The sequence below is a fragment of the Schistocerca serialis genome, chromosome 6 (genome assembly GCF_023864345.2).
Source record: "Schistocerca serialis cubense isolate TAMUIC-IGC-003099 chromosome 6, iqSchSeri2.2, whole genome shotgun sequence".
Lineage (NCBI taxonomy): Eukaryota > Metazoa > Arthropoda > Insecta > Orthoptera > Acrididae > Schistocerca > Schistocerca serialis.
The window spans coordinates 598,185,149-598,210,892 of NC_064643.1; the positions used below are offsets into that span (position 1 = coordinate 598,185,149).

Genomic DNA, 25,744 nt, shown 5'->3' on the forward strand with positions numbered 1-25,744 from the left:
ATTTATTTAAAAATAAAGTTATGTTTCAGAACACACATTTTCTTCCCACAGCTTCTCGAGGTACTGATACCTACTTTCTGTGTACAGATGTCAAATTTGTACAGTATTATGCTTGAAATTTTGGTTTCTCAATTTATAACAGTTATTTGGAAGTTGAAATACAATCAATGCAAACATTCCTTGAAGGATGTAAAGAAAACATACCATCTATATATCTCACATTTGAAATGGGTGATTACTTAGAAGCTGAAACACAATCATTGCAAACATTTCTTGAGTGCTGTAAAGAAAAAACTCTCCACGTATTTCACATTTGAAATGGGTGATTCTCATTTTCTTATTAACTAAACATGGCCTACATCTCTTCTTCAGAGTCTCCCAAGGTTCTTCTCCTCCTTTTTGTAGCTGTTGGTGTTCATCTTCTGTGTGCAACACATTTAAAACATTTGTACGGAGGTCTCCAGTGACTTTAGTACTTCTCCTTTTTACATGTTCTTGCACAAGTTTTTTCAGAAGACATTTGAGATGTTTTCTTCTTTTGAGATTATTGCTGGTGTTTTCTTTCCAGATTATAAATGAATTTATGGCAGCAACGTTCGTCATTGGAAAAAAAACACACCACCAGAGGCCATCGCTTTGTTTTTCTTGCAATGTTCAAAGACCCACAAAGTTTGTCAACAGTGTCAATGCCTCCTTTTGTGTGATTGTAGAAAGTTATAATTTCTGGTTTCTAGAGATTACCTGTTCCTTCATAGAATTTTCCATTGTTGTTAAGGCTGGATATCAACAAAACATTCTTGTACTTTTTTAGCATGTATGAAACAAGTGTTGCCTCCTTGTGAAAATCAGACAGACTTGAGTGGCTCTCTCACTTTCTGGTCACTGTGAATTTTGGAGGAATCTGAGGCTTATTTTTACGTAATGTGCCAATGTATGAAATTTTTTTATGCCTATTCCTTTACCAAATCGTAATCTATAAACCAATTGTCAGCCATGACACTTCTCCCACTGTAGAAAATGGGTGCTGCTAACCTTTTCAAAATGTTGAATGGTTTATTGCTTACATTAAATGGACCTTCTGGTTGGGTTCCAGTGCGTATTTCCGTTGTTGTTGTTGTTGTTGTTGTTGTTGTTGTTGTTGTGGTGGTCTTCAGTCCTGAGACTGGTATGATGCAGCTCTCCATGCTACCCTATCCTGTGCAAGCTTCTTCATCTCCCAGTACTTACTGCAACCCACATCCTTCTGAATCTGCTTAGTGTATTCATCTCTTGGTCTCCCTCTACGATTTTTACCCTCCACGCTGCCCTCCAATGCTAAATTTGTGTACCCTTGATGCCTCTGAACATGTCCTACCAACCGGTCCCTTCTTATAGTCAAGTTGTGCCATAAACTCCTCTTCTCCCCAATTCTATTCAATACCTCCTCATTAGTTATGTGATCTACCCATCTAATCTTCAGCATTCTTCTGTAGCACCACATTTTGAAAGCTTCTATTCTCTTCTTGTCCAAACTATTTATGTCCATGTTTCACTTCCATACATGGCTACACTCCATACAAATACTTTCAAAAACGACTTCCTGACACTTAAATCTATGCTCTATGTTAACAAATTTCTCTTCTTCAGAAATGCTTTCCTTGCCATTGCCATTCTACATTTTATATCCTCTCTACTTCGACCATCATCAGTTATTTTGCTCCCCAAATAGCAAAACTCATTTATTACTTTAAGTGTCTCATTTCCTAATCTAATTCCCTCAGCATCATCCGACTTAATTCGACTACATTCCATTATCCTCGTTTTGCTTTTGTTGATGTTCATCTTATATCCTCCTTTCAAGACACTTCCATTCGATTCAGCTGCTCTTCCAAGTCCTTTGCTGTCTCTGACAGAATTACAATGTCATCGGCGAACCTCAAAGTTTTTATTTCTTCTCCATGGATTTTAATACCTACTCTGAACTTTTCTTTTGTTTCCTTTACTGCTCGCTCAATATACGGATTGAATAGCATCGGGGAGAGACTACAACCCTGTCTCACTCCCTTCCCAACCACTGCTTCCCTTTCATACCCCTCGACTCTTATAACTGCCATCTGGTTTCTGTACAAATTGTACATAGCCTTTCGCTCCCTGTATTTTACCCCTGCCACCTTCAGAATTTGAAAGAGAGTATTCCAATCAACATTGTCAAAAGCTTTCTCTAAGTCTACAAATGCTAGAAATGCAGGTTTGCCTTTCTTAATCTTTCTTCTAAGGTAAGTCGTAGGGTCAGTATTGCCTCACGTGTTCCAACATTTCTACGGAATCCAAACTGATCTTCCCCGAGGTCGGCTTCTACCAGTTTTTCCATTTGTCTGTAAAGAATTCGCGATAGTATTTTGCAGTTGTGACTTATTAAACTGATAGTTCGGTAATTTTCTCATCTGTCAACACCTGCTTTCTTTGGGATTGGAATTATTATATTCTTCTTGAAGTCTGAGGGAATGTCACCTGTCTCATACATCTTGCTCACCAGATGGTAGAGATTTGTCAGAACTGGCTCTCCCAAGGTCGTCAGTAGTTCTAATGGAATGTTGTCTACCCCCGGGGCCTTGTTTCGACTCAGGTCTTTCAGTGCTCTGTCAAACTCTTCACGCAGTATCACATCTCCCATTTCATCTTCATCTACATCCTCTTCCATTTCCATAATATTGTCCTCAAGTACATCGCCCTTGTATAGACCCTCTGTATACTCCTTCCACCTTTCTGCTTTTTCCTTCTTTGCTTAGAACTGGGTTTCCATCTTAGCTCTTGATATTCATACAAGTGGTTCAACACCATATAAATGATTTTAGAGTGTGATTAACAAATGTGTATAAACTTTAATGTACATGTTTCAAGCTCAGACTATAAGCAAGAAACGCAGCACCCAATAAATGATTGTGTAATTATCTATTTATTTATAGTGAAGCACTTCAACCAGTTTTTTGAGAAGGGGTATGTTATTGGTGTTGCTTTGTGAGCAAACAATGAAGTGCTGATAGTTTATTGCGCTAGCCTCAGTTGTTTTTTCCCATGCATCCTGGAAAACAAGTCATTGAAGGTGAGCGAATAATGTTTTCCTGCTCTTGTAGCACTTATTGTTCTACCCTGAATTGTTCCCCTTTCAATCAAACGTGTTTGTAGGATCTTTGTGTTACAGTCGTAATCAGCTGTCTAGAGTAAACATGCTGCTGAAAAAGCTGTGAAAGCTATTGCTTTGGTGGGAGATGGCCACAGCATGCATTACGTTGTAGAAGTGTTAAGGACTACACCTACCACGATTTCCAGAGCTATATGGAGGTACAGGGAATCTGTAGGCTTTGCAAGGAGACCAGGCCCGAGTAGAGCAACATTGGAGAGAGACGACCACTTCTTACAATTTCAAGTTCTCCACAACTGTCACATCACTGCTGTTGAAGCACAAAATTGACTCCACAGGTTTGAGTGGTCAATGTTAGTGAGAGAACCATTTGAAGAAGACTGGAAGAAGCCAATTATATGTAGAGAAGACATTCTTCAGGTCTGGGACTCACCTGATAGCACTGCACACCTCGACTATGTTTCCCAAGGGAACATCTTGGCTGAACAGTACAACAATCAGAGTAAGTGTTGTTCACTGATGAGTTGTGATTTGGGCTCTGATCACATGACAGAAAAGAGAGAGTCTGGAGATGGCCAGGGGAAAAGTATTTCTCTTGCTCATTCTCAACCATGCCTTTGTAAGGGTGGTTCTGTGATGGTGTGGGCAGGAATCAATACAGCTGCAAGGACGTATTTGGTTTTCATGGAGCATGGGAGCCTTAGCACACATCAGAATGAAGAGGAAATCCTTCTGTATCATGTTGTGCCTTTGTTCCATTTATTGGTGACGATTTTGCATTAAAGCATGACAATGCATGCCCACATGTTGTGAGAATTGTGCAAGAGTTCTAGATGAAACATGGATTCATGCTTTGGGTTGGCCTGTCCTAAGCCCTGTTTTGAATCCTATTGGACAGATTTGGGACCGCCTGGCGAGAAGAGCCCATAGCACTATCCACAGATCCTACATGACCTATGGAAGGGGATATGATTCATCAACAAGACATTACCACATTAATCAGGAGCATGCCTGAAAAGTTGAATGCCATCAGTGGTGCAAGAGTTGGCAATACGTGCCTTTGAAGACGTGAACAGAGGTCTCAGAGATCATCTCGGAGGTCTGTGAAGTGAAGTGTGAAGTGAATAACATTGAAACAGACGTGTATTACCTTTATGAGCTTATTCAAAATTTTCATGAAGTGTGCATCTCTGGCTTGATTTATTAAATCTGTTTATAATCATCTTTCTTTTTTCATTGTTGGACACTACTGCAATATTCTATCATAAGATAGTGGATCAGTGTCTCAGAAGTGTCATAAATTTAAAAAATATTCAGTTTTAGTAAGAAATTGAAGTGTTGAGTTTTTCATGCTGGCCAGTGTATATATAACATGACGACTGAATCTTTGAAGGAATATGATGTATGTTTAATGTCAGGAGTCTTGTTAATCATCAAAACTGTTTTTTTAGTAACGACTTCCTAAGAGCAAATGACAGTCATGATAGCAGGAAATGCACAGGTAATAACTAATTAATATGTTAATAAAGGAAGGAATAAAGGTAACAAACAGCTTGCTGTGTAGTTGTGGCATTGAGTCACCAACAGGCGCATAAACAAGTGTGAGACTGATGACAAACTTCGTGATGAATCCTCCTTCATAGCTATCCAAACACATGTACATACACAACCAATTATTTATCTGTAATATAGTTGTGTGTGTGTGTGTGTGTGTGTGTGTGTGTGTGTGTTTTGTAGAAAAATTTGTCTGAAAGTTTAGCAGTGTTCTCAGTCTTGTTTGTGTGTTTGTCACTGGCTTAATGCCTCAACAGTACTGTGAGTTCTTACCTTTTCTCTTTCCATTATTTATATCCCAGCAAGTAATTTCCATTAACTAGGAACAGAAAAATTTCACAAAAATGGTACCTTGGAAAAAAACAACTCTAAAATGGTTTTTAGTGAAATAATGTGAATTTGACAGTTTTTTTTATATACATCACGAAATTTGTAATTTTTTAAATGAAAATATTATAAATGTGAGGATGACAGTCTTTTGATATTAGTTACTCTTAGTTATGTACTGTTAAAATTACATTTAGACTTCTGATCTCCTCAAGGCTGAGGTTCATGTATGGTCTTAAAATGGTAGTTCATTTCATGTATAATTGTCTTTGATCTGATGGCAAAAATAGCTCCAAAGTTAGCAAAAAAAAAACCACTGAATTTGTTGAGACCTGATGCCGAATTTGGGAAAAGACCAGTGCTGTTTGCGAAATTCGGCAATGGCAAAACAAATGAATTATTGGCAAATAAAACCAGCACAATATTGGCAAAAAACCAACGACATATTGGGGAAAAAAGACCAGTGTATTATTGGGAAAAGAATTTGCAATACTTGGCAAACAAACCAACACAGTATTTGGTGAAATGAACCAATGTGGCATTTGGCAAAATAAACCAATGCGGTGTTTTGCAAACAAACCATGCTATATTTGGCAGAAGCAGCCAATGCCGTATTTGGCAGAAGTGGCCAATGCCATATTTGGCAAAAAAAATCCAATGCCACTTTTTTTGTTTGTTTGTGTGTGTGGGTGTGGTGGTGGGGGGCAAGGCTCATGCTGGATTTCCATGTTTGACAAAAGAAAAAAACCAATGCTGTATTCCCATGTTAGGCAAAAAAGACCAACACAGCCTTTGGCAAAAAAAACCAAGGCCACATTTGGCAGAAAATAAAACTGTTTTCGTGTCTCTACCATTGACATATTAAACATTTCATTGCTTTTTGTTTTAGCAGTTGGGTACAAATTGGAAACTACAATGTGTCATCTGGAATAGATGACGATCAAGGGGAACCACTTTCGCTCCAGGCTGTGCCACAGTTCTACAAGTCTCTGTTCTCCGAATGTCGTGCAGGAGTATTTGATCCGCAGTATGATGACTTTTTCCTACCGGATATAGCAGCTATTAATCCTGCACTCGAACTGTGCCGTGCTCTGTTGAGGATTACTTTGCTAGAAGGAGCTGCAGGAGATGGACCTAGCAGGATGGATACAACTGCTGGTTAGTTGTTCATATTTTATTGTCTCTTGCATGTAATAAATTAATGTGTGGTAAATTCCATAACTGCATAAAAATGTTTGTTACACAGAGAGCTGATGAAGGGTTCAATAATTTGCTTTGTTGTTGTTGTACATAACAGATCTTAATATTATAGAACACCAGTCCAGAATTATTGCTTTGTTTTGGGGAAGGTAGGAGGAAAGGGGGAAAGGGGGGGGGGGGGGATTTTCACACAGTACATGTCACTCAAAAAAGACTTTCATTATCCTGTATTCAGGAAAATTCAAACAATAACTTCTTAAGAGCTCAGTATATATTGGTTTTATATCACTACACTGCAGTTAATGGCCCCTCTTTACCCAAGTGAATTTTGTTTTCATAAATCCGCTGTTACCATGATTGCCCAAAAATGTAAATTGTAAAGTACCCTGCATGTCTTTGAATTAACTTGGTAGAGGCTGCATTGCTGAGACTTGTGCTGGCTCTGCAGAAGCATGGAGGGATAGTCTTTAGGATTTGTTTTGAAATAAAACACCAAATTGCTTTGGAAATTTTAAAGCTCATCTTTAGTCATACACATGCACACTAGAAGGAAAAAAATCATTGAAAAGAGACTTATAAGGAAAAAACTTGATATTAACAAAGAAATTATGATTCCAAAATTGTTCTATGAATACCCATTGTGGAAAAAGTAATCAGTGTTGCATTGGATGCCTGTCAAAACTGCTGTGAAATAAATGAAATTGTGAAAGGTAGGTATAAATATCCCTTCTGTTTATTTTGTCTTTTCTGTTTTGCTTGAAAGTTAGTGATAAAATAGAATTTTGTGTGCTCAGACATTGCTACATGAAATTAGGTAAAGAGACAACTACATGGACTTCAGCAACAACTGTTTCTCTTTCTATTTAGCGACAGTGAATTGTATAACTTGAGAATCCAATTGATAAGCTTAGTGGAGTTGGAATAAGAATTAAATAAAATCAAATGGGTTACAATATTGTAATCAGAAGTGCATTGAAAATAAGATAAACAAAAGATATTTTATGCTAATCATTCAAGTTTGTACACAAAGATGCTCACATTCTAACAAGGAGGTGGAATAACTCTTTAGAGAGTTACACAAGCTGATAAATGATAGCAGAGACCTCTACAAGATGAACAGTAGGACAAAATTCACAAACAGTTATTCACTGGATATTTAGAAATATAAAGGCTGGGCATTAGTAGAATTTATTAAGAATAACAACTTGTTTGCCTGTAACTCATTCTACTGTAAAAAAAAAAAAAAAATGGAAAATTGAATTGGTGAGGACCGTAGGGAACCAAAAATAAATTTGTCTGTTTTCTCTAACAATGAAATTATACTGAAAGAGATTGCCCTGAATTACTTTTGAATTTCCAGAAATTGTCAACTCCTAAGGTTCATGGTGAAGTAGCTGGAAAGCAAGAAAGAAGCTGACTTATGAGAAAGGAATTCAGATGTGTGAGTTATGAGAACGTCATTAAGAACTGGAAGGTTTACCAGAGTAAACTAAGCAACAAATTCAGTATATTAGAAAATGATGATTATACATACATAGATGAAAGCAGCAATTATTTTACAAAGAAACTTACACAAACACCAAAAGATGTTATAGGTATGAAGAATTAAAAGAAAACCTTAAACTAAATGAGGAAATTATTAAGGGGAAGATGAAAGATTCAAGCAAATGTTAATCGGAGCATGGTAGAATGTACTGAATCAAATTAAAACTCTTTTTAAATGTTCTTAAAATGATGTGAGAGGGTAGGATGAAAACTTAGTAAGAGAGTTAATTGAAACAATAGTAGTCTATAAAAACACAAGCATAAACTTTACTGGGTAGGCATCACATAATACCAGTTAAGCTGCCAGATGGCATCTAACTGCAACAGAGAAAAAACTATACATTTGAAGATTTTCTTCTGCACTCATGTAGTTCAAGTGATGAATAAATTCTACAAGCATGTGAAGATTACTTGCAGCATTTACATAATTCAAGAGATGAATAGCAATAATGGCTTTCAGAGCTAGTGGCTTCTTTTTCAGGCAGAAGGGTTGAAGAGGTGAAGGAAAATGACTGGAGAGATCTAGGAAGAGGGGTATATTTTGGAAAAGTAACCCAGAACTGCGGGTCACGGGAGACCTACTGGATGGGATGGTCTTCTCATCCTGTCTAGTAAGTCTCCTCTGACCCACAGTTCTGGGTGACTTTGCTGAATTTTACCTTTTTTTCTATATCTCTCAAGTCCTTTTCCTTCACCTCTCTTCCTTCCCCTTTAACACTTGTGGCCAAGAAAAGGAGCCACTGGCTCCGAAAGCTTGCATAATTGTAACCTTCTTTTATAAATTTTTTCATTGATGACAACAGTGCTTTACACAGCCAGATACATTCAATATGTGACCCCTGGCTGCTAAATTTCTGAAGATAGGCATATTTGTCGAATGAAACATGTCAATAAAGCAAAGTTATATCCAACTTGTGGCTGCTCTGTGAGCTTAATTTCTAATGGTTACTGTTCCCCCTGCAGGTGATGCCTCCACTTGATAACAGAGATAGTTGAGAGTAAAAATAATGACATTCCAGGAGCAATGCGAGATGAGATGTACACATTTAAAGTATGAAGAACATATGATGCCTGAAGATCATGGTGTTTCAGTAGAAAAGATTAAACCTGAAGCAAAAGGGGGTGGGAAATAAGCTATTTAATCAAATGCATTTTGTGGGAAGGATCTTGAAAGAGAAAAAATGCATAACAAACAGTTATCTTTACCATTTAATGAAAGCTGTAGAAACTGCCCATATATTAGTTTCAAGCTAAATCATGGGAGAATGACCTACACTGTAATATCAAAAATATGCATCCTTTGTGAATCAAAATCTCCAGTTTATTTCATGTGTGTTTGTTTCACTAACAGCCCATTACTTGTGAATGAGAAGTTACTGTTATAAAAATAATTCTTAAGTATTAGTAAATAAGTGAAACATTTATAAAAAACAATTACAACACAAAAATAGAAATAAGAAAAGGGAAAACCCAAACACATTTTATGATTGTGTATAAGAATGAAAAATGACAACAAATAAGAAGCAGTGCAATGCAGCTCCATAAGACATAATTACAGTTCCACAACTCACAAAGTTCAACATCTGAGTTCCATGGTATTCAAAATTTGGAATGTTAAATTGAAGAAGTCTACTTACTATGTATTCTTAATTGAGACTCATGAGGGAACTGTTATAAGCTGTGTCATTCCTCAAAGATAGATCTACAGCTATGTGCACAATAGGTTATTGGCATTTTGGGGAGATTCTGCACACTTCATAGTTTCACTACGCTCACAAACATCTTGTTAGTTACAAAAATGTTCTCACCAAAAAGTATAGCATTATTATTTCCATTCTATTTATATACCATTTTAGCAATATTTTGATAATTGATATTTCTGTCTACACTATCTCTTAAATGTAAGTAGTACTTTTATTTTTTGTCATTCAGTTTAAGCTTACTTAGGAAATCTTAAAAGTTTGCTAACTGCTAGAAATTTGGTGTGGATTCCAGTGCTCCTTCAGTTAGCAAAACATTTGCTGCCTGAAGACACCACCCTTGGCTTGGCTCACCTGCTTCTGGTGCCAGACATAAACAGGGTGAAGGATTGCCTGGACAGCCTACCTGCCACAGCTATTTCAATACAGATAGCTTGCTATTATTGTGCTCTGACTGGTTATTCTGCTGTTTATGGCTCTCAGTCAGAAAAAACGGCTATTGAGGACATGTTTCTGTATAATCCTTCTGAGGTGCGTATCACCAGTTTGTGTGTTTGTATTCAAGTATGCAGACTAGTTCCTTTTTTACCATTATTATATTTTGTTTATTACATAAAACGGTCACATCATGGATCAGAACGCATGTTAAATTGTAGGTTCCCATATAACTTCTTGAATAAGTCCATTTAAATGTCAAGGTACTTCACTATCACTATGGTGCACAAACTGATCTTTGGGTTGATGGCAGGTTTACCTTGGAAGTTAGTGACTGGATAGAAACCGAGTGACTGAGATGTTGGTTATTTAACAATTGCTAATAAGTAAGTGTCATAATCACTTGACACCAGTAGCTTTTCAATTTCATAAGTTAGTATGTGGTATGGTAGAGTTACCCCATCATAAATAGTAAACTAATGAATAGGAGAGAAGGAAAGTTGCTACTCACCATATAGCGGAGATGCTGAGTCGCGATAGGCACAATAAAAAATTCACACAATCATAGCTTTCGGCCATTAAGGCCTTTGTCAGCAGTAGATACACATGCACATACACACACACACACACACACACACACACACACACACACACACACGCAAGCACAACTTGCACACACATCTGAGACTTGAATGAGAACATGATTGGTCATGGTCACCTTGACCTGGGAGAACGTTGTAGGTTTGGAGTCAGTCAGGCTTTGGAAAGGGTACTGTTCAGCAACAACAAGGCCATGGGTGTTGGGGATGGTAGTGTAGAGGCTAGGTGACTTGAGCAGTGACAAGCATAGTGCTGGCTGGTAAAGGAACAGGAACTGTGGATGGGCAGTAGAGGAAATGTTTGATGTCTTCAGTATAGGATGATAGGTCATGGTTATGCAGAGTGTGGCGGGGTGGGGGTGGGGGGGAGCGAGCGAGAGAGAGAGAGAGAGAGAGAGAGAGAGAGAGAGAGAGAGAGAGACACTCAGTGGAGAGGTTTATGGACTGACCTAAGAATTTGAGGAGGGATTGGAGATACGACTCGTTTTCTGGAAGTTACTGTGGCAGGGCTTATAGATGGATGTATCGGACAGCTGGCAGAGCCTTCTGCCAGGTATTCCCTGTGATTCAGAACAACAATGGTGGTGACTTTTTCAGCAGGTAGGGTTATAAGGTCACGGTCAGTTTTTAGGCAGTGAATTTTGATTATTTCTTGTTGTTCCATCCTGGACTTTGTGTTGTTTAATGAAGAGACTTGCTTGGAATTGACAAGCATGGAGAGTTGCATGAAACAAATTTTTGTCCAGAAACCACAGCAAAGGTGTGCAGTATTTGATGTGTGCAATGATGCACAGACAAATAGCTGTTTCAGCTGTTATAATATAATAATGTCATGTGACTAGGGCCTCTGTCGGGTAGACCATTTGCCTGGTGCAAGTCTTTCAATTTGACGCTACTTCGACGATTTGTGCATAGATGGGGATGAAATGGTGATGATTAGGACAACACAACACCCAGTCCCTGAGCGGAGAAAATCTCCGACCAGCCAGGAATCGAACCCGGGCCCTTAGGATTGACATTCTGTCATGCTGACCACTCAGCTACCGAGGGCAGATGTTTATTAAAATTAATTAGACTGTTCTAAAAAAAAATTATTATCACTTTACTTTTTGATCCAAGCGGGAGGAGACTGGCTTGCTTGGTTGATGACATAGTTGTCAGAGAAGGAGAGAAGTGGGGTGTGAGTACTGGCTGCAAGAGATGAGATGTGGACCGTGTTTTTGATGAGTAAAGGTAAAGGAGAAAAGGTAGGGTTTTTTTCAGGGGTGGGTAGGGGGGCGGCGGCAGCACCATAGGTACCAGCACTGGGACTCTCGTGACTAGTTATGCCCCTGCATGGAATACTGAAGTAATACCAAGTGAGGTGGCGCAGTGGTTAGCACATTGGGCTCGAATTTGGGAGGACGGCAGTTCAAACCCATCTCCGGCCATCCTGATTTAGGTTTTCTGCGATTTCCTTGAATCATTTCAGGCAAGTGCCTGGATGGTTCCTTTGAAAGGGAAGCTTGTGCTCCGTCTCTAATGACCTCGTTGTTGATGGGACGTTAAACACTAATCTCCTCCTCCTCCTCCTCCTCCTCTTCTTCCTCTTTACTAAAGCTAATACCTAAAGTTGGAACATTGTAACATTAGGTGAAAAACCTCCACAATGGTTCATTTCATATTTGGAAAGTACAAAGCAGGAGGTTATTCACTAAAGATTTTCATCTGACTACTGAACTCACATAATCAATGGGGAGAAGGGTTTGTGGAGGAAGGGGGGGGGGGGAGCAATTCACAGTCGATTCTGTTCAGGGTTCTGTTGCATAGAGTTTCTGACATGGAGCTCTTGTGATAGGGAAATTTTACTGTACCAGGTAGGCAAATGGTGAGTGAAGACAACCATTTAAATTCTTAGGAGTTGAGAGTGCATGCAGATGAGAGCTTTCTAGGAAGTATCATGTTCAAGATGATGTACAGAAACTGAATGCTGATATCTTCATAATAAGAATAATTTTCTGTGAAACACAGGCTTGCTTACTTCCATCCATTTATCTGCTATGGTATCCTACCTTGGGGCAACTATGTGCACCCATCAGGAAAGGGCAGTGAGGCGAATCTGCTGTTTCAGGTCACAAACTTCGTGTAGGCTGTCTTTCAGGCCTCAGAATGCTAGCTCTACTATCCCTGTGAAAATACCTAATTGTGAGATTTACCATGAACAGTGCTGACTCATTCAGAAGAAGGAACAACATAAATTCAGTGAAAAAGAGACAGAAAACCAAATTTCACTTAAAAAACACTTCCTTAAGTATTGTGTAGAAAGGTGTGCAGTACTCAGCAGATTTCATTTTCACTAGGCTTCCACAGAACTGAAAAACATTGAGTGATAAACCCCAAGCTGTCCAGAATAAGTTGAAAGATTGCCTTATGGCACACTACTCCTGTTTGTACAGGAGTTCCTAACTGTAATTCAGAACTTTATTCCATTATGCATTATTTACTTTTATACTCTCTCATGATGTTTTTTGGTGTTGTATTAATTTTTTTAGCTTCTTTTGTCTATGAATGTTCTAATCAGCATTCTGTAAACTGTGTACTGACTCATTCCATGATTAAGTGGCATTGACTCAGATAGCCCCACAGGACCAAATAATATATTTCCTGCGTGGAATGTTTCCCTCTATTATAACCATATATATATAAAGTGCTGGCAGGTCGACAGACACACAAACAAACACAAACATACACACAAAATTCAAGCTTTCGCAACAAACTGTTGCCTCATCAGGAAAGAGGGAAGGAGAGGGAAAGACGAAAGGATGTGGGTTTTAAGGGAGAGGGTAAGGAGTCATTCCAATCCCGGGAGCGGAAAGACTTACCTTAGGGGGAAAAAGGGACGGGTATACACTCACACACACACACATATCCATCCACACATATACAGACACAAGCAGACATATTTAAAGACTCTTTGTCTTTAAATATGTCTGCTTTTGTCTTTAAATATGTCTGCTTGTGTTTGTATATGTGTGGATGGATATGTGTGTGTGCGAGTGTATACCCGTCCCTTTTTCCCCCTAAGGTAAGTCTTTCCGCTCCCGGGATTGGAATGACTCCTTACCCTCTCCCTTAAAACCCACATCCTTTCGTCTTTCCTTCTCCTTCCCTCTTTCCTGATGAGGCAACAGCTTGTTGCGAAAGCTTGAATTTTGTGTGTATGTTTGTGTTTGTTTGTGTGTCTGTCGACCTGCCAGCACTTTCATTTGATAAGTCACATCATCTTTGTTTTTGATATATTTTTCCTACGTAGAATGTTTCCCTCTATTAAAAACAAAGATGATGTGACTTACCATACGAAAGTGCTGGCAGGTCGATTGAAACACAAACAGACACATACATACACACAAAATTCAAGCTTTTGCAACAAACTGTTGCCTCATCAGGAAAGAGGCAAGGAGAGGGAAAGACTAAAGGAAGTGGGTTTTAAGGGAGAGGGTAAGGAGTCATTCCAATCCCGGGAGCGGAAAGACTTACCTTAGGGGGAAAAAAGGACTGGTATACACTCGCACACACACACATATCCATCCACACATATACAGACACAAGCAGACATATTTAAAGACAAAGAGTTTGGGCAGAGACGTCAGTCGAGGCGGAAGTGCAGAGGCAAAGATGTTGTTGAATGGCAGGTGAGGTGTGAGTGGCGGCAACTTGAAATTAGCAGAGATTGAGGCCTGGTGGGTAACGGGAAGAGAGGATATATTGAAGAGCAAGTTCCCATCTCCGGAGTTCGGATAGGTTGGTGTTGGTGGGAGGTATCCAGATAACCCGGACAGTGTAACACTGTGCCAAGATGTGCTGGCCGTGCACCAACGCATGTTTAGCCACAGGGTGATCCTCATTACCAACAAACACTGTCTGCCTGTGTCCATTCATGTGAATGGACAGTTTGTTGCTGGTCATTCCCACATAGAATGCATCACAGTGTAGGCAGGTCAGTTGGTAAATCACGTGGGTGCTTTCACATGTGGCTCTGCCTTTGATCGTGTACACCTTCCGGGTTACAGGACTGGAGTAGGTGGTGGTAGGAGGGTGCATGGGACAGGTTTTACACCGGGGGCTGTTACAAGGATAGGAGCCAGAGGGTAGGGAAGGTGGTTTGGGGATTTCATAGGGATGAACTAACAGGTTACGAAGGTTAGGTGGACGGCAGAAAGACACTCTTGGTGGAGTGGGGAGGATTTCATGAAGGATGGATCTCATTTCAGGGCAGGATTTGAGGAAGTCATATCCCTGCTGGAGAGCCACATTCAGAGACTGGTCCAGTCCCGGAAAGTATCCTGTCACAAGTGGGGCACTTTTGTGGTTCTTCTGTGGGGGATTCTGGGTTTGAGGGGATGAGGAAGTGGCTCTGGTTATTTGCTTCTGTACCAGGTCGGAAGGGTAGTTGCGGGATGCGAAAGCTGTTGTCAGATTGTTGGTGTAATGGTTCAGGGATTCTGGACTGGAGCAGATTCGTTTGCCACGAAGACCTAGGCTGTAGGGAAGGGACCGTTTGATGTGGAATGGGTGGCAGCTGTCATAATGGAGGTACTGTTGCTTATGTACGTATGTGTCTGTTTGTGTTTCTATCGACCTGCCAGCGCTTTCGTATAGTAAGTCATATCATATATATATAAAACAAAGATGATGTGACTTACCAAATGAAAGTGCTGGCAGGTCAACAGACACACAAACAAACACAAACATACACACAAAATTCAAGCTTTCGCAACAAACTGTTGCCTCATCAGGAAAGAGGGAAGGAGAGGGAAAGACGAAAGGATGTGGGTTTTAAGGGAGAGGGTAAGGAGTCATTCCAATCCCGGGAGCGGAAAGACTTACCTTAGGGGGAAAAAAGGACGGGTATACACTGGCGCGCGCACACACACACACACACACACACACACACACACACACACACCTGTGTAGGCATACAACTGTATTTATTGAGGAGTCAATAATATTCCAGTCGAATGTCTGTATGTGACGTGCCATGTGACAAAAAAAATTCTGTTCTATTGCTTTTTGAAAAACAATGAGGCATAATGATAAAGTCATCAGAGTACATGGACCACTCATTGAGTGGTTCACAGTTTTTCAGTGATGGTATCAGGTTTATACCAGTGTCACAGCTGCAAAGCCAATTTTGCAGCATGCATCCTGCTGTGACTACCCCACTGGTACAACATTTTGTTGGCTTAGCACACTCTCATCATCAGATGCTGGTGATGCTACTCAGGTCCCCATGTTTCTTTAGTCATGCTCTTCACTGTTGTATATTGTGTATTCAGTACACTTACAACTGCCCACTTTATTTGTTTGAACCAAATTTGCTACATGCATTGAGAGGCTTGGTGTTTTGTGTGGTGTTCACTATGTGGTCTCTTCTGGAGCTTCTGAGGTATACTGAATGCTGGCCACCCCTATCATAGTGGTTGAGAGGGCCGATATTGAAATGTCTGTTCCGAAAGTTATGTTTTCGACCCCAACCAAATGTAGAACCTGTGGTATGAGTCTCTGAACACAGTAGTTTAGACTTCGGCCTGTGTAAGTGTATGACAAATGGGTGATCTCTTCTGCATTGATTCTGAAGCTGTTGAGTGTATGGCATCCACTCCTGCTCATCTAAGAATGCAAGTGCTGAGGTCCCAAACCCTCCTGCTTCACTCTTAGTGCGGCTTTCTACCATTCTGAATCCTGTAGACTCCAATTGTGTCACATTTTCACACAGTCCTACAGAATGTGATAAATTCCAGACTCTCATAAATCAAAGAATGGAAAGTTCAGCTTGGAATATCAACATTGTTATGAAAAGGATAGAGTGCTACTCACTGTAACGATGAAATACTGAGCTGCAGACATGTACAACTAAAAGGTTGTTACACATTAAGATTTTGACCAAAGCCTCTTCAAAAAGGAAAGCAAACAACACACAGTTGCACAAGCAAGCCCACCTCTTGCACACATGACTGCTATCTCTGGTTGCTCTGGCAAGAACACAGCTGTGGCAGACGAAAGCAGCAGTCTGAAGGGGGGGGGGGGGGGTAGCAGGTTGGGGGCAGAGAAGTGAGTTGGGGGGGGGGGGGGGTAGTGTGAAAGCAGAGAACTAGAGAAGGTTGAGGCTGGGATGATTTCAGGACCAGAAGGTGTGTTGTAAGGATAAATTCCATCTGGGCAGTTTAGAAAAGCTGGTGGTGGAGGGGAGGATCCAGATGGCCCAAGTTGTGTAGCAGCCATTAAAATCAATTATGCTATGTTCAGGTGCAGATTGTGCCACAGAGTGGTCCACTGTGCTCTTAGCCACAGTTTGGCAGTGACCATTTATCTTGTTGAACAGCTGATTGGTAGCCATACTAATATAAAAAGGAAGTCTGAAGGACATTGGGAGAGTCAGTGGTCACAGTGGCAAGACCATGCACATGAGGAACATTGGTGTATAGGGAAGTGGTGTCAGCAGTGATGAGTCGGGATAGAGAAGGAAAGGGATGGGAATAGTGGAGAGTCAGTGAAGGAAGTGGTTGATATCTTTGATGTAGGTGACTAGACTTTGGGCAGTTGGTTGGAGGTGTTGGTCTATGAACACCGAAATTCTTTCAGTGGGGACATAATAAGCAGCTGCTATGGGTTGTCCAGGTTTTTTGGGTTTGTGGATTTTGGGGAACATGTGGAAGGTGGGTGTTGGAGTGAGGAGGAAGTTGGATTCAGGGAAGATGTTCTGGGAAGAGCCTAAGGCTTTAAGCAGGGGTTGGATGTTATGTTGGACCATTGAGATAGGATCACTCCGGCAGCACATCCCTTGCTCCCGTAACCTTCCTGGTATAAACGTAAGGTCCCCTCACCCACCCACCCACCCATCCAGCTGTGTGACTGTGTGTGTGTGTGTGTGTGTGTGTGTGTGTGTGTGTGTGTGTGTGTGTGTGTGTGTGTTTGTACACACATCATCCCCTGTCCCAGTACCCCCACCCAATTCATGTCAGGTAGTTGGTTTTGTGCTGCCATCTCAAGCCCTAGGCTATGAAATCGTGTGCCCAAGCTTCTGCCACATGCCCCCTCTACCGTACCCATAGTTAGCCCACAGATGACAGACCCCCCCCCCCCCCCCCGCTCTTCCACAAGTCATTAGACACTTCCCCCTACCCCCTCTCTGCCTCACATCTTCCACCATCCCTCACCCCACCCCACCCTGCATCCCCACCTCGCTGCAGTGCACTCACCATGTGCCAGGAAAGAGCTGGCTTTGTACCTTTTTTTTTGTACCTATCGATGAAGCAGCACTTCTGCCTTCCAGCGAGTCATCTACTTTATTCCTAAATAATTCACAATTCTCAACTAGAACTTTCCCTACATTATTACTTTTTTGTTTATATATGTTTAATAACAGACACTAGGGCTTCCACTACAAAACCCTTCAAATAGTAGTTGCTTTTCAGGGAAGAAGTAAATAATTATATTTCAAACAATGGAAAATCCAGGTGGAATGTAACAATACCAGAGAAGGAAAGTTGCTATTCACCATATAGCGGAGATGCTGAGTTGCGATAGGCACAATAAAAAGATTCACACAATCATAGCTTTCGACCATTAAGGCCTTTGTCAGCAGTAGACACACATACACACACGCCCGTGCGCGCGCACACACACACACACACACACACACACACACACACACACACACACACACACACAAACAAACGCAACTTACACACACGTCTGCTGTCTCAGAGCTGAAACTACACTGTGAGCAGCAGCACCAGTGCATGTTGGGAGTGGCAACTGGGTGGGGGTAAGGAGGAGGAGGCTGGGACGGGGAGGGGGAGGTATAGTATGATGGGAGTGGCGGACAGTGAAGTGTTGCAGTTTAGACGGAGGGCAGGAGAGAAGATGCGGAGGGGGAGGGGGTAAGTAGCGGAATGGAGAGAAATAAAAATAAAAAGAAATTAATATGAACCTTTCCTCCTGAAGCCGTAGTCCCACAGAAATATCAGTCCTTTCCAAAGGCCTCATCTTTTGCCTCCACTCCCGAAATCAATCATGCAGGACTAGTTAAAGACCTTCTCTCCTTCTCCCGGTCCCTACAGTGGAAACACTTTTTCACCACCGACCATACCAATCAGAATAAACCAAAGACCAATACTGGACATTGCCTAACTCAGTTCACTCCTCTGTCCAACCGTGATCCACCCCCACTGCCTCCAAACCTCACCCTGTTAACTTTCCAGAATTTCTTAGCCTCGAACCTTGCCTCACCGTCATTCCCCAAATCCCTCAACATGCATACTAACCTTACATCCGCAGAAAGAACTGCAGTCCATCGTCTAAAAACCGATCTCGATCTGATAATCCTACCTGCAGACAAAGGCTCCACCACCGTTGTTTTGAACCGCAAGGATTACATGGCAGATAGACTCCGTCAACTGTCAGATACAAACAATGCCACAGTGATCCCATTCCACCAATCCAGCAGGATCTCCAGTCACTATTCAAATCCTTAGGCCCATCCCAGAACCTCTCCCCAGAGTCCATCTCTCTACTTACCCCCACCACTCCCTGCACTCCCACCTTCTACATGCTTTCTAAAGTCCATAAACCCAACCACCCAGGACGTCCCATTGTGCCACCACTGAGAGAATCTCTGCTCTCGCAGACCAACACCTTCAACCTATTACCCGGAACCTATCCTCCTATATAAAAGATACCAACCATTTCCTCGACCAACTCTCAACAGTTCCTTTGCCTTTACTACATGGTGCCCTGCTCGTCACTATTGATGCCACCTCCCCGTACACTAACATTACTAATGCCCATGGCCTTACTGCTATCGAACAATACCTTTCCAGACGCCCTATGGATTCCAAACCAACAACCTCCTTCTTAGTCTCCATGACCAACTATATCCTCACCCACAGTTACTTCTCCTTTGAAGGCGTTACCTACAAACAAATCTGCGTTATGGCTATGGGCACCCGCATGGCACCATCCTATGCTAACCTATTCATGGGCAATCTAGAGGAATCCTTCCTAAAAACCCAGAACCCTAAACCCCTCACCTGGTTCAGATTCACTGTTGACATCTTTGCTATCCAGATTGAAGGTGAGTAGACCTTGTTCACATTCCTCCAGAATCTCAACTACTTCTCCCCTGTTTGCTTCACCTGGTCCTACTCAACCCAACAAGCCACCTTCCTAGATGTTGTCCTCCACCTCAGAGATGGCTACATCAGTACCTTCATCCATATCAAACCTACTAACCACCAGCAATACCTCCACTTTGACAGCTGCCACCCATTCCATACCAAGAAGTCCCTTCTGTACAGCCTAGCCACCCATGGTCGTCGCGTCTGCAGTGACGAGCAGTCCTCTAAATGTACCGAGGGTCTCACTGAAGCCTTCACTGACCGTAATTATCCTCCCATCCTTGTACAAAAACAAATCTCCCATGCCTTATCGTTCCAGTCTCCCACCACCTCCCAAAGTCCCACAGACCAGCCACAGAGGAGCATTCCCCTCGTAACTAAGTACCATCCGGGACTGGAGCAACTGTATGACATTCTCCACCACGGTTTCGATTACCTCTCGTCTTGCCCTGAAATGAGAAATGTCTTGCCCACTATCCTTCCCACGCCTCGTACTGTGGTATTCCACTGTCCACTGAACCTACACAATTTGCTCGTCTATCCTTACACAACCCTTGTTCCCAATCCCTTACCTCATGGCTCATACCCCTGTAATAGGCCAAGATGCAAGACCTGTCCCATACATCCTCCTACCACCAGCTACTCCAGTCAGGTCACTAACATCACCTATCCCATCAAAGGCAGGGCTACCTGTGAAACCAGTCATGTGTTTTACAAGCTCAGCTGTAACCACTGTGCTGCATTCTATGTAGGCATGACAACCAACAAGCTGTCTGTCCGTATGAATGGCCACCGACAAACTGTGGCCAAAAAACAAGTGGACCACCCAGTTGCTGAACACACTGCCAAACGTGATATCCATCATCTCAGTGACTGCTTCACAGCCTGTGCCATATGGATCCTTCCCACCAACGTCAGCATCTCTGAACTGCACAGGTGGGAACCTTCCCTGCAATACATCCTACGTTCCTATAACCCTCCTGCCCTCAACCTTTGTTAGTCACTGTCCTCCCCCATCCAGCCCCCTCCCTGTTCCCATTCCAGCACTGCACAGCTGACATTTCACCACCACACCCAGTCTTTTAATTTCTTTTTATTTTCATTTCTCTCCTTTCTGCTACTTACCCCCTCACCCCTCTGCATCTCTCTCCTGCTTTCCTTCTAAACTGCAACACTTCACAGTCCATCACTCCCACCATACTATCCCTCCCCCTCCGCACCCCAGCCTCCTCCTTTGCCCCACCCAGTTGCCACTCCCATCATGCACTGGTGCTGCTGCTCGCAGTGTAGTTTCAGCTCTTTGAGACTGCAGACGTGTGTGAAAATTGCTTTTTGCATGTGTGTGTGTGTGTGTGCGCGCGCGTGTGTGTGTATGTGTGTCTACTGCTGACAAAGGCCTCAATGGAAAGCTATGATCGTGTGAATCTTTTTGTTGTGCCTATCGCGACTCAGCCTCTCCGCTATATAGTGAGTAGCAACTTTCTTTCTCTGGTATAATTATAATTCATTTTGATGTGCTTCACTGCTTTGTGGGCAATATATTTTCATGCAGTAGTGGTACATCAGAACTTCGACTACTTATCATTGTGCTTAAATTTGAGGAAAGTACTCTCCACAATCCTTTCCACTCCTCTCAAAGTGGCATCCCACTGCCCAGCGAGTCCAGGTAATACTCTATCCCATCCTGATGCCACATCTACTTCCCACTTGTTGCCACGCAGATCATACACCTGTATAATGCCCAGGTGCATGTGCTATTCAGTACAACCACCCATATGAAGCGATGTGGCGCAGTGGTTAGGACATGGGGTTCACATTTAGGAGAATGACAGTTCAAACCTGCATCTGGCCATACTGATTTAGGTTTTCCGTGATATCCCTAAATCACTTTAGGCAAATGCCGGGATGGTTCCTTTGAAGGGGCATGCTCGATTACCTTCCCCTTCCTTCCCTAATCTGAGTTTGTCCTCCATCTCTAATGACCTCATTGTTGACAGGACTAAAGACTAATCTCCTCCTCCTCCTCCTCTTACAACCACCCAGCACATACTACTCTAGTTTTATCATAGGCTTATTCTATCCAGAGTCAGGACTAGCTGTGAAAGCAGTTGTCACATACCTACTCTGCTGAAACGTACACGCAGCATTTTATGAGGACATGAACACCATGAATGGACCCCATCAAATGGTGGCGAAGAGCAGAGCTAACCATTCATTGTCAGTGGCAGAACACACTGCTGAGCATAAAACACTCTATTCCAGTTGTTGCTTCACAGATCCCTCCCCTTCCCCAATTCCACTCCCTCCCCCTACGATACACTCACGCACACACACACACGCACACACACACACACACACACACACACACACACACACACACACACACACACACGCGCAAGCTTCTCTGAATTATGTAGGTGGGAACTGTCCTTGCAATCCTTTAATCCTTTAATCCCTCCCAACCATCATCCTCCATTCCGCACCCCTCGTTCCAATCGCCACCTACATCCTCTCTTCACTCCCTCTACCCAAACGAGCCCTCATACTGGTCAAGCTGCAGTTCAGTGTGTGTTACAGTTACTCCTTAAAAGAAGTGATGCAGGAAACTAATGTGGGCTTAAATGTTTTGTGGAGATGCCTTATTGACTTACGCCTTGTGTCTTCTTTTAATTGCTCTGTCACAGTCCTCATTCTATCAAGCACGTTTCTTTCTTTTTATATTAGGCGCAATTTTTTCATCTATAGTTTTCAGGTTATTAATTATCAGTTTGTCACTTAAAGGTGTTTTAGGTTTCTCCAAATGTACTGTGTTATTTATTTAATAACTGGCTCCTTGTCATATTGGATTGGAATGATTTGTGTTTCTTTTTTTGCTGTTAACTTGACTTTTATGAGGACTTTGACATTAAAAATGTTTTTGTGGCCATTTGTATCTATGCCTGTATGATCATGACAGAACTCCCAATTTTACATTGGGGCATTTCTAGGTCATTAGTTCATGTAGACGTATCATAAATCCTTTGTGTTCCCAAATAAGTCCATGATTAACACTCAGTCCAGTCAGTCATTGCACATTCTTCTTTTCTAATATGTGAGCTGGTCATTTCCTCACCATTGTACAATATCTTCTTTCTTGAGCTATGTTTGCCTTGTAATCTCCAAGCAGAATTTTAATATGAGTATCCGGCATGTTTGATATCAGTTGGTCAGCCTCTTCCCAAATTTTGCGTATTTCTTCTGTCTCTTGGGTTTTTGTCATTGTTGGAGTGTGCACTTTTATCACTGTATACATTTAGTTCATTGCTTTAAATTTTAAAGTTGCCATTCTAGGGGAGTTCGATGAGAAGTCCTTGATCAAGTCCATTATGCAGTTATAGATAAGGAGTCCTATTCCAAATTAGTGACCTCCTTCATTGCTGTTTTCCCAGGAGGCCCTTTGTAAAGAGGGTTTCATTACTGTTGTATTGTCATTTTGCTGTCCAGTTTTTTGGAAATGTATAAAAGAAAAGAAAAAAGTAAATTTCAAGTGTTCAAATAGTGCTTTTGCATTATGTAAGCAGTATTACTTCAGTGGACATGTTAGTGTGTCCATGTGTTTTACTTGTAGTAAATCAAATCAAATGTGTTGTGTTCTCTTCGTCTACTGTAGCTCATCAGCCACATGGTATCCTTGGTTGAGAATTCCAAGGCACAGGGAGTGTGGACTGAATATCTGATCCAGTCCCAGAAAACAATGTCAGATTTCCTGCAGGGTCAACGGCTGAATGAATTTGGATGTGGAATTGACTTGAAGAGATTTGCAGTGGACAAACAGTATCAACAGGACTCCATTCTTGGTTTACCCATGTAAGCTTTACTTAATTTAATTACCATACATCAAAAAGAAAACTGATACTGCTGTTCTGTATGTTGCTTGGGAATTCTAGTTGAATCTTGTTCTTATTAAAAGTAATTTTCAAATTCTAAGATATTTCATTAATTTTTTTCATCAAGGGCCAAGTTTGTTCTGATTCCACATGAAATGTGAATAGTTACATTTTATAATATACTGGTGAAAAATTAAATATAATAAATATAAATGTATATGCGATGTAGAATCACCATATTTGTTTGCTACACTGATGGTGTGCATTAAGTGCATGATTTTAAGAGCCTTGCTGTGGATAAAGTTGGAACCACTCAGTATGAAAACACTTGAGTCCATAACAGTTATATTTGACTTTTCAAAATAGTGGTCTGTTGTTTCTAAGCATCAAAATAGGTTATTAAAAATTATGAAAATGTCAAAGTAGTGTTACTGGCATGATTCATATAACTGATTAAATTTCTGTGAAGTTTTATTGCAGGCCTACAGGATGCTAGATAGTTGTTAAGAAGAATTTCCCCACACTTAATGTGAGATGTCATATATGTGTCAGTTACAGTGCAGGTGATAAAACAAGCTAATCATTCTAGCTCTGGATGGCAGTGGTCTGTAGATTCATGGATGGACTGTCACATCAGATAAGCAGCAATTACTGGTTGCACAGTGTGTGCAGTGCAAATTAGGACCAATGTTGCACCCACAATATCTGCTAGATGATGATTCAAGCAAAGATGCTTCTTATCAGAGTTCATTTGCATCTCAACAGTGTTCAGCTATCCTCTGTTGGTGTAGTGAAGATGCACCTAAGAAATGAATAGCACAAAATTGTGGTTGATGATGAGAGCAGATTATGCTTTGGCATTAATGATGATTTTTAATTGTTTGTGGCATCAACAAGCAGAGCAGCAGTTGGAGTGATTAGGCAGCAAAACACAGAATCATAGTAGGCATCATAGTCTATTGTAAGTATACATATGAACATTGAACAGTGCAGGATACATCAAGAATATCATGCAAATAGTTATGTCACTATCGTTATTTTGTCAGAAAATTTTGGTCTTTCCATAGGATAAAACCTGCACATATGCTTCTTATGTTGCCCATTGTACATGGCCACCACAACACTAGAGCTTCCCTCTACTGAGCATGCATAGAAGTGGGACATAATGGAATGGCATCTGGTCTGGCTTTCAGTACTGACAACACCTCTGGACTGGTTTTGACGGGAGGTACAAGTTGCATTTAATACTAGACAGACAGCATCTAATAATGTGTGTGCTATCTTCATGCCTACTTCATTGTTGCTAGTGGTGGTCAAAAGGGTGTTGAAACTGTTGTGTAAACAAATATGTCCTTCGTATGCGGTACTGTGATGATGATTATGTGCAGTGTGCAGTACGTGAGTAGAAGGCTGTTCATGTGGGTCTGTGACTTCAGGACTTCTTAATTTTTCACAAATCTTTTGATTGTGACAACAAATTTTGTTGGCAGATGTATGCATGATATTGCATACATTGTTGCTCTGCCTTCGTTTTTGATTTGTGAGAAATTTTACTGCACAGTGGGATGAGTGATTCTCTGATTTTCTCCTTTCTTACTGACATAGAACTGGTTACTAATTTCATTAATATTTGTGATTTATTTATTTACTCAAATCAAGTCATACAAAACTCTGCATCACGTAACTGTACAGTATCATGGGATACTACTAAAACTACAATTTACTTAGTTTACATAAATTCAATGATCTTCACCCAGAACTGGGCAACACCAACAGCACTGCCTTCAGCCTTCATCAGCTCATCACCACTGCATGTCTCGGCAACATGGACAATGATAGAGGTGAGCCATAGTCTGTTCTCCTCCACATTCACAAATGGTCGGTACTTAGGCAAATCCTCATTTGACAAGGTTGTCATGGATTTATAATTGTCTGATCTAAACCCATTCAATGATCTCCAGGTAGACCAATTTCAAGTACCTCCAGATGGTAGTCACTCAGCAGGTTTCATCCACTTTTGAAGATCATAATGTCTAACTGCCCACAGTTGTTCTCTGGCAATGTGTGGAGACATAGTTAGTACTGATGCTGAACTGAGGAAACATCTACAGGATTTCAACCTAGACCTCAGTGGTTGATGGCCATGGAGAGGGTGTAAATGATTAAGTTCAGCCTTTTTCCTTTGAATGTGTGCAGCTACTTCACAAAGTATATCTGGTGATGCAATGCCTGTCATGTA

The 25,744-nt window shown here is 41.3% G+C and overlaps 1 protein-coding gene across 2 annotated transcripts in view; it reads left to right on the plus strand.

Annotated features, from left to right (window-relative positions):
- The window catches only part of LOC126483846 (NBAS subunit of NRZ tethering complex-like), a 405,587-nt gene that overhangs the window by 238,810 nt on the left and 141,033 nt on the right, over positions 1–25,744 (plus strand). Inside the window, exons 28-30 of one of the 2 annotated variants that reach the window (XM_050107060.1) lie at positions 5,892–6,160; positions 9,743–9,978; positions 23,289–23,485. In XM_050107060.1, coding sequence (XP_049963017.1) covers positions 5,892–6,160; positions 9,743–9,978; positions 23,289–23,485 — 702 coding nt within the window. The remainder of the gene's footprint in view (positions 1–5,891; positions 6,161–9,742; positions 9,979–23,288; positions 23,486–25,744) is intronic. The other variant, XM_050107061.1, reaches the window with a different exon arrangement.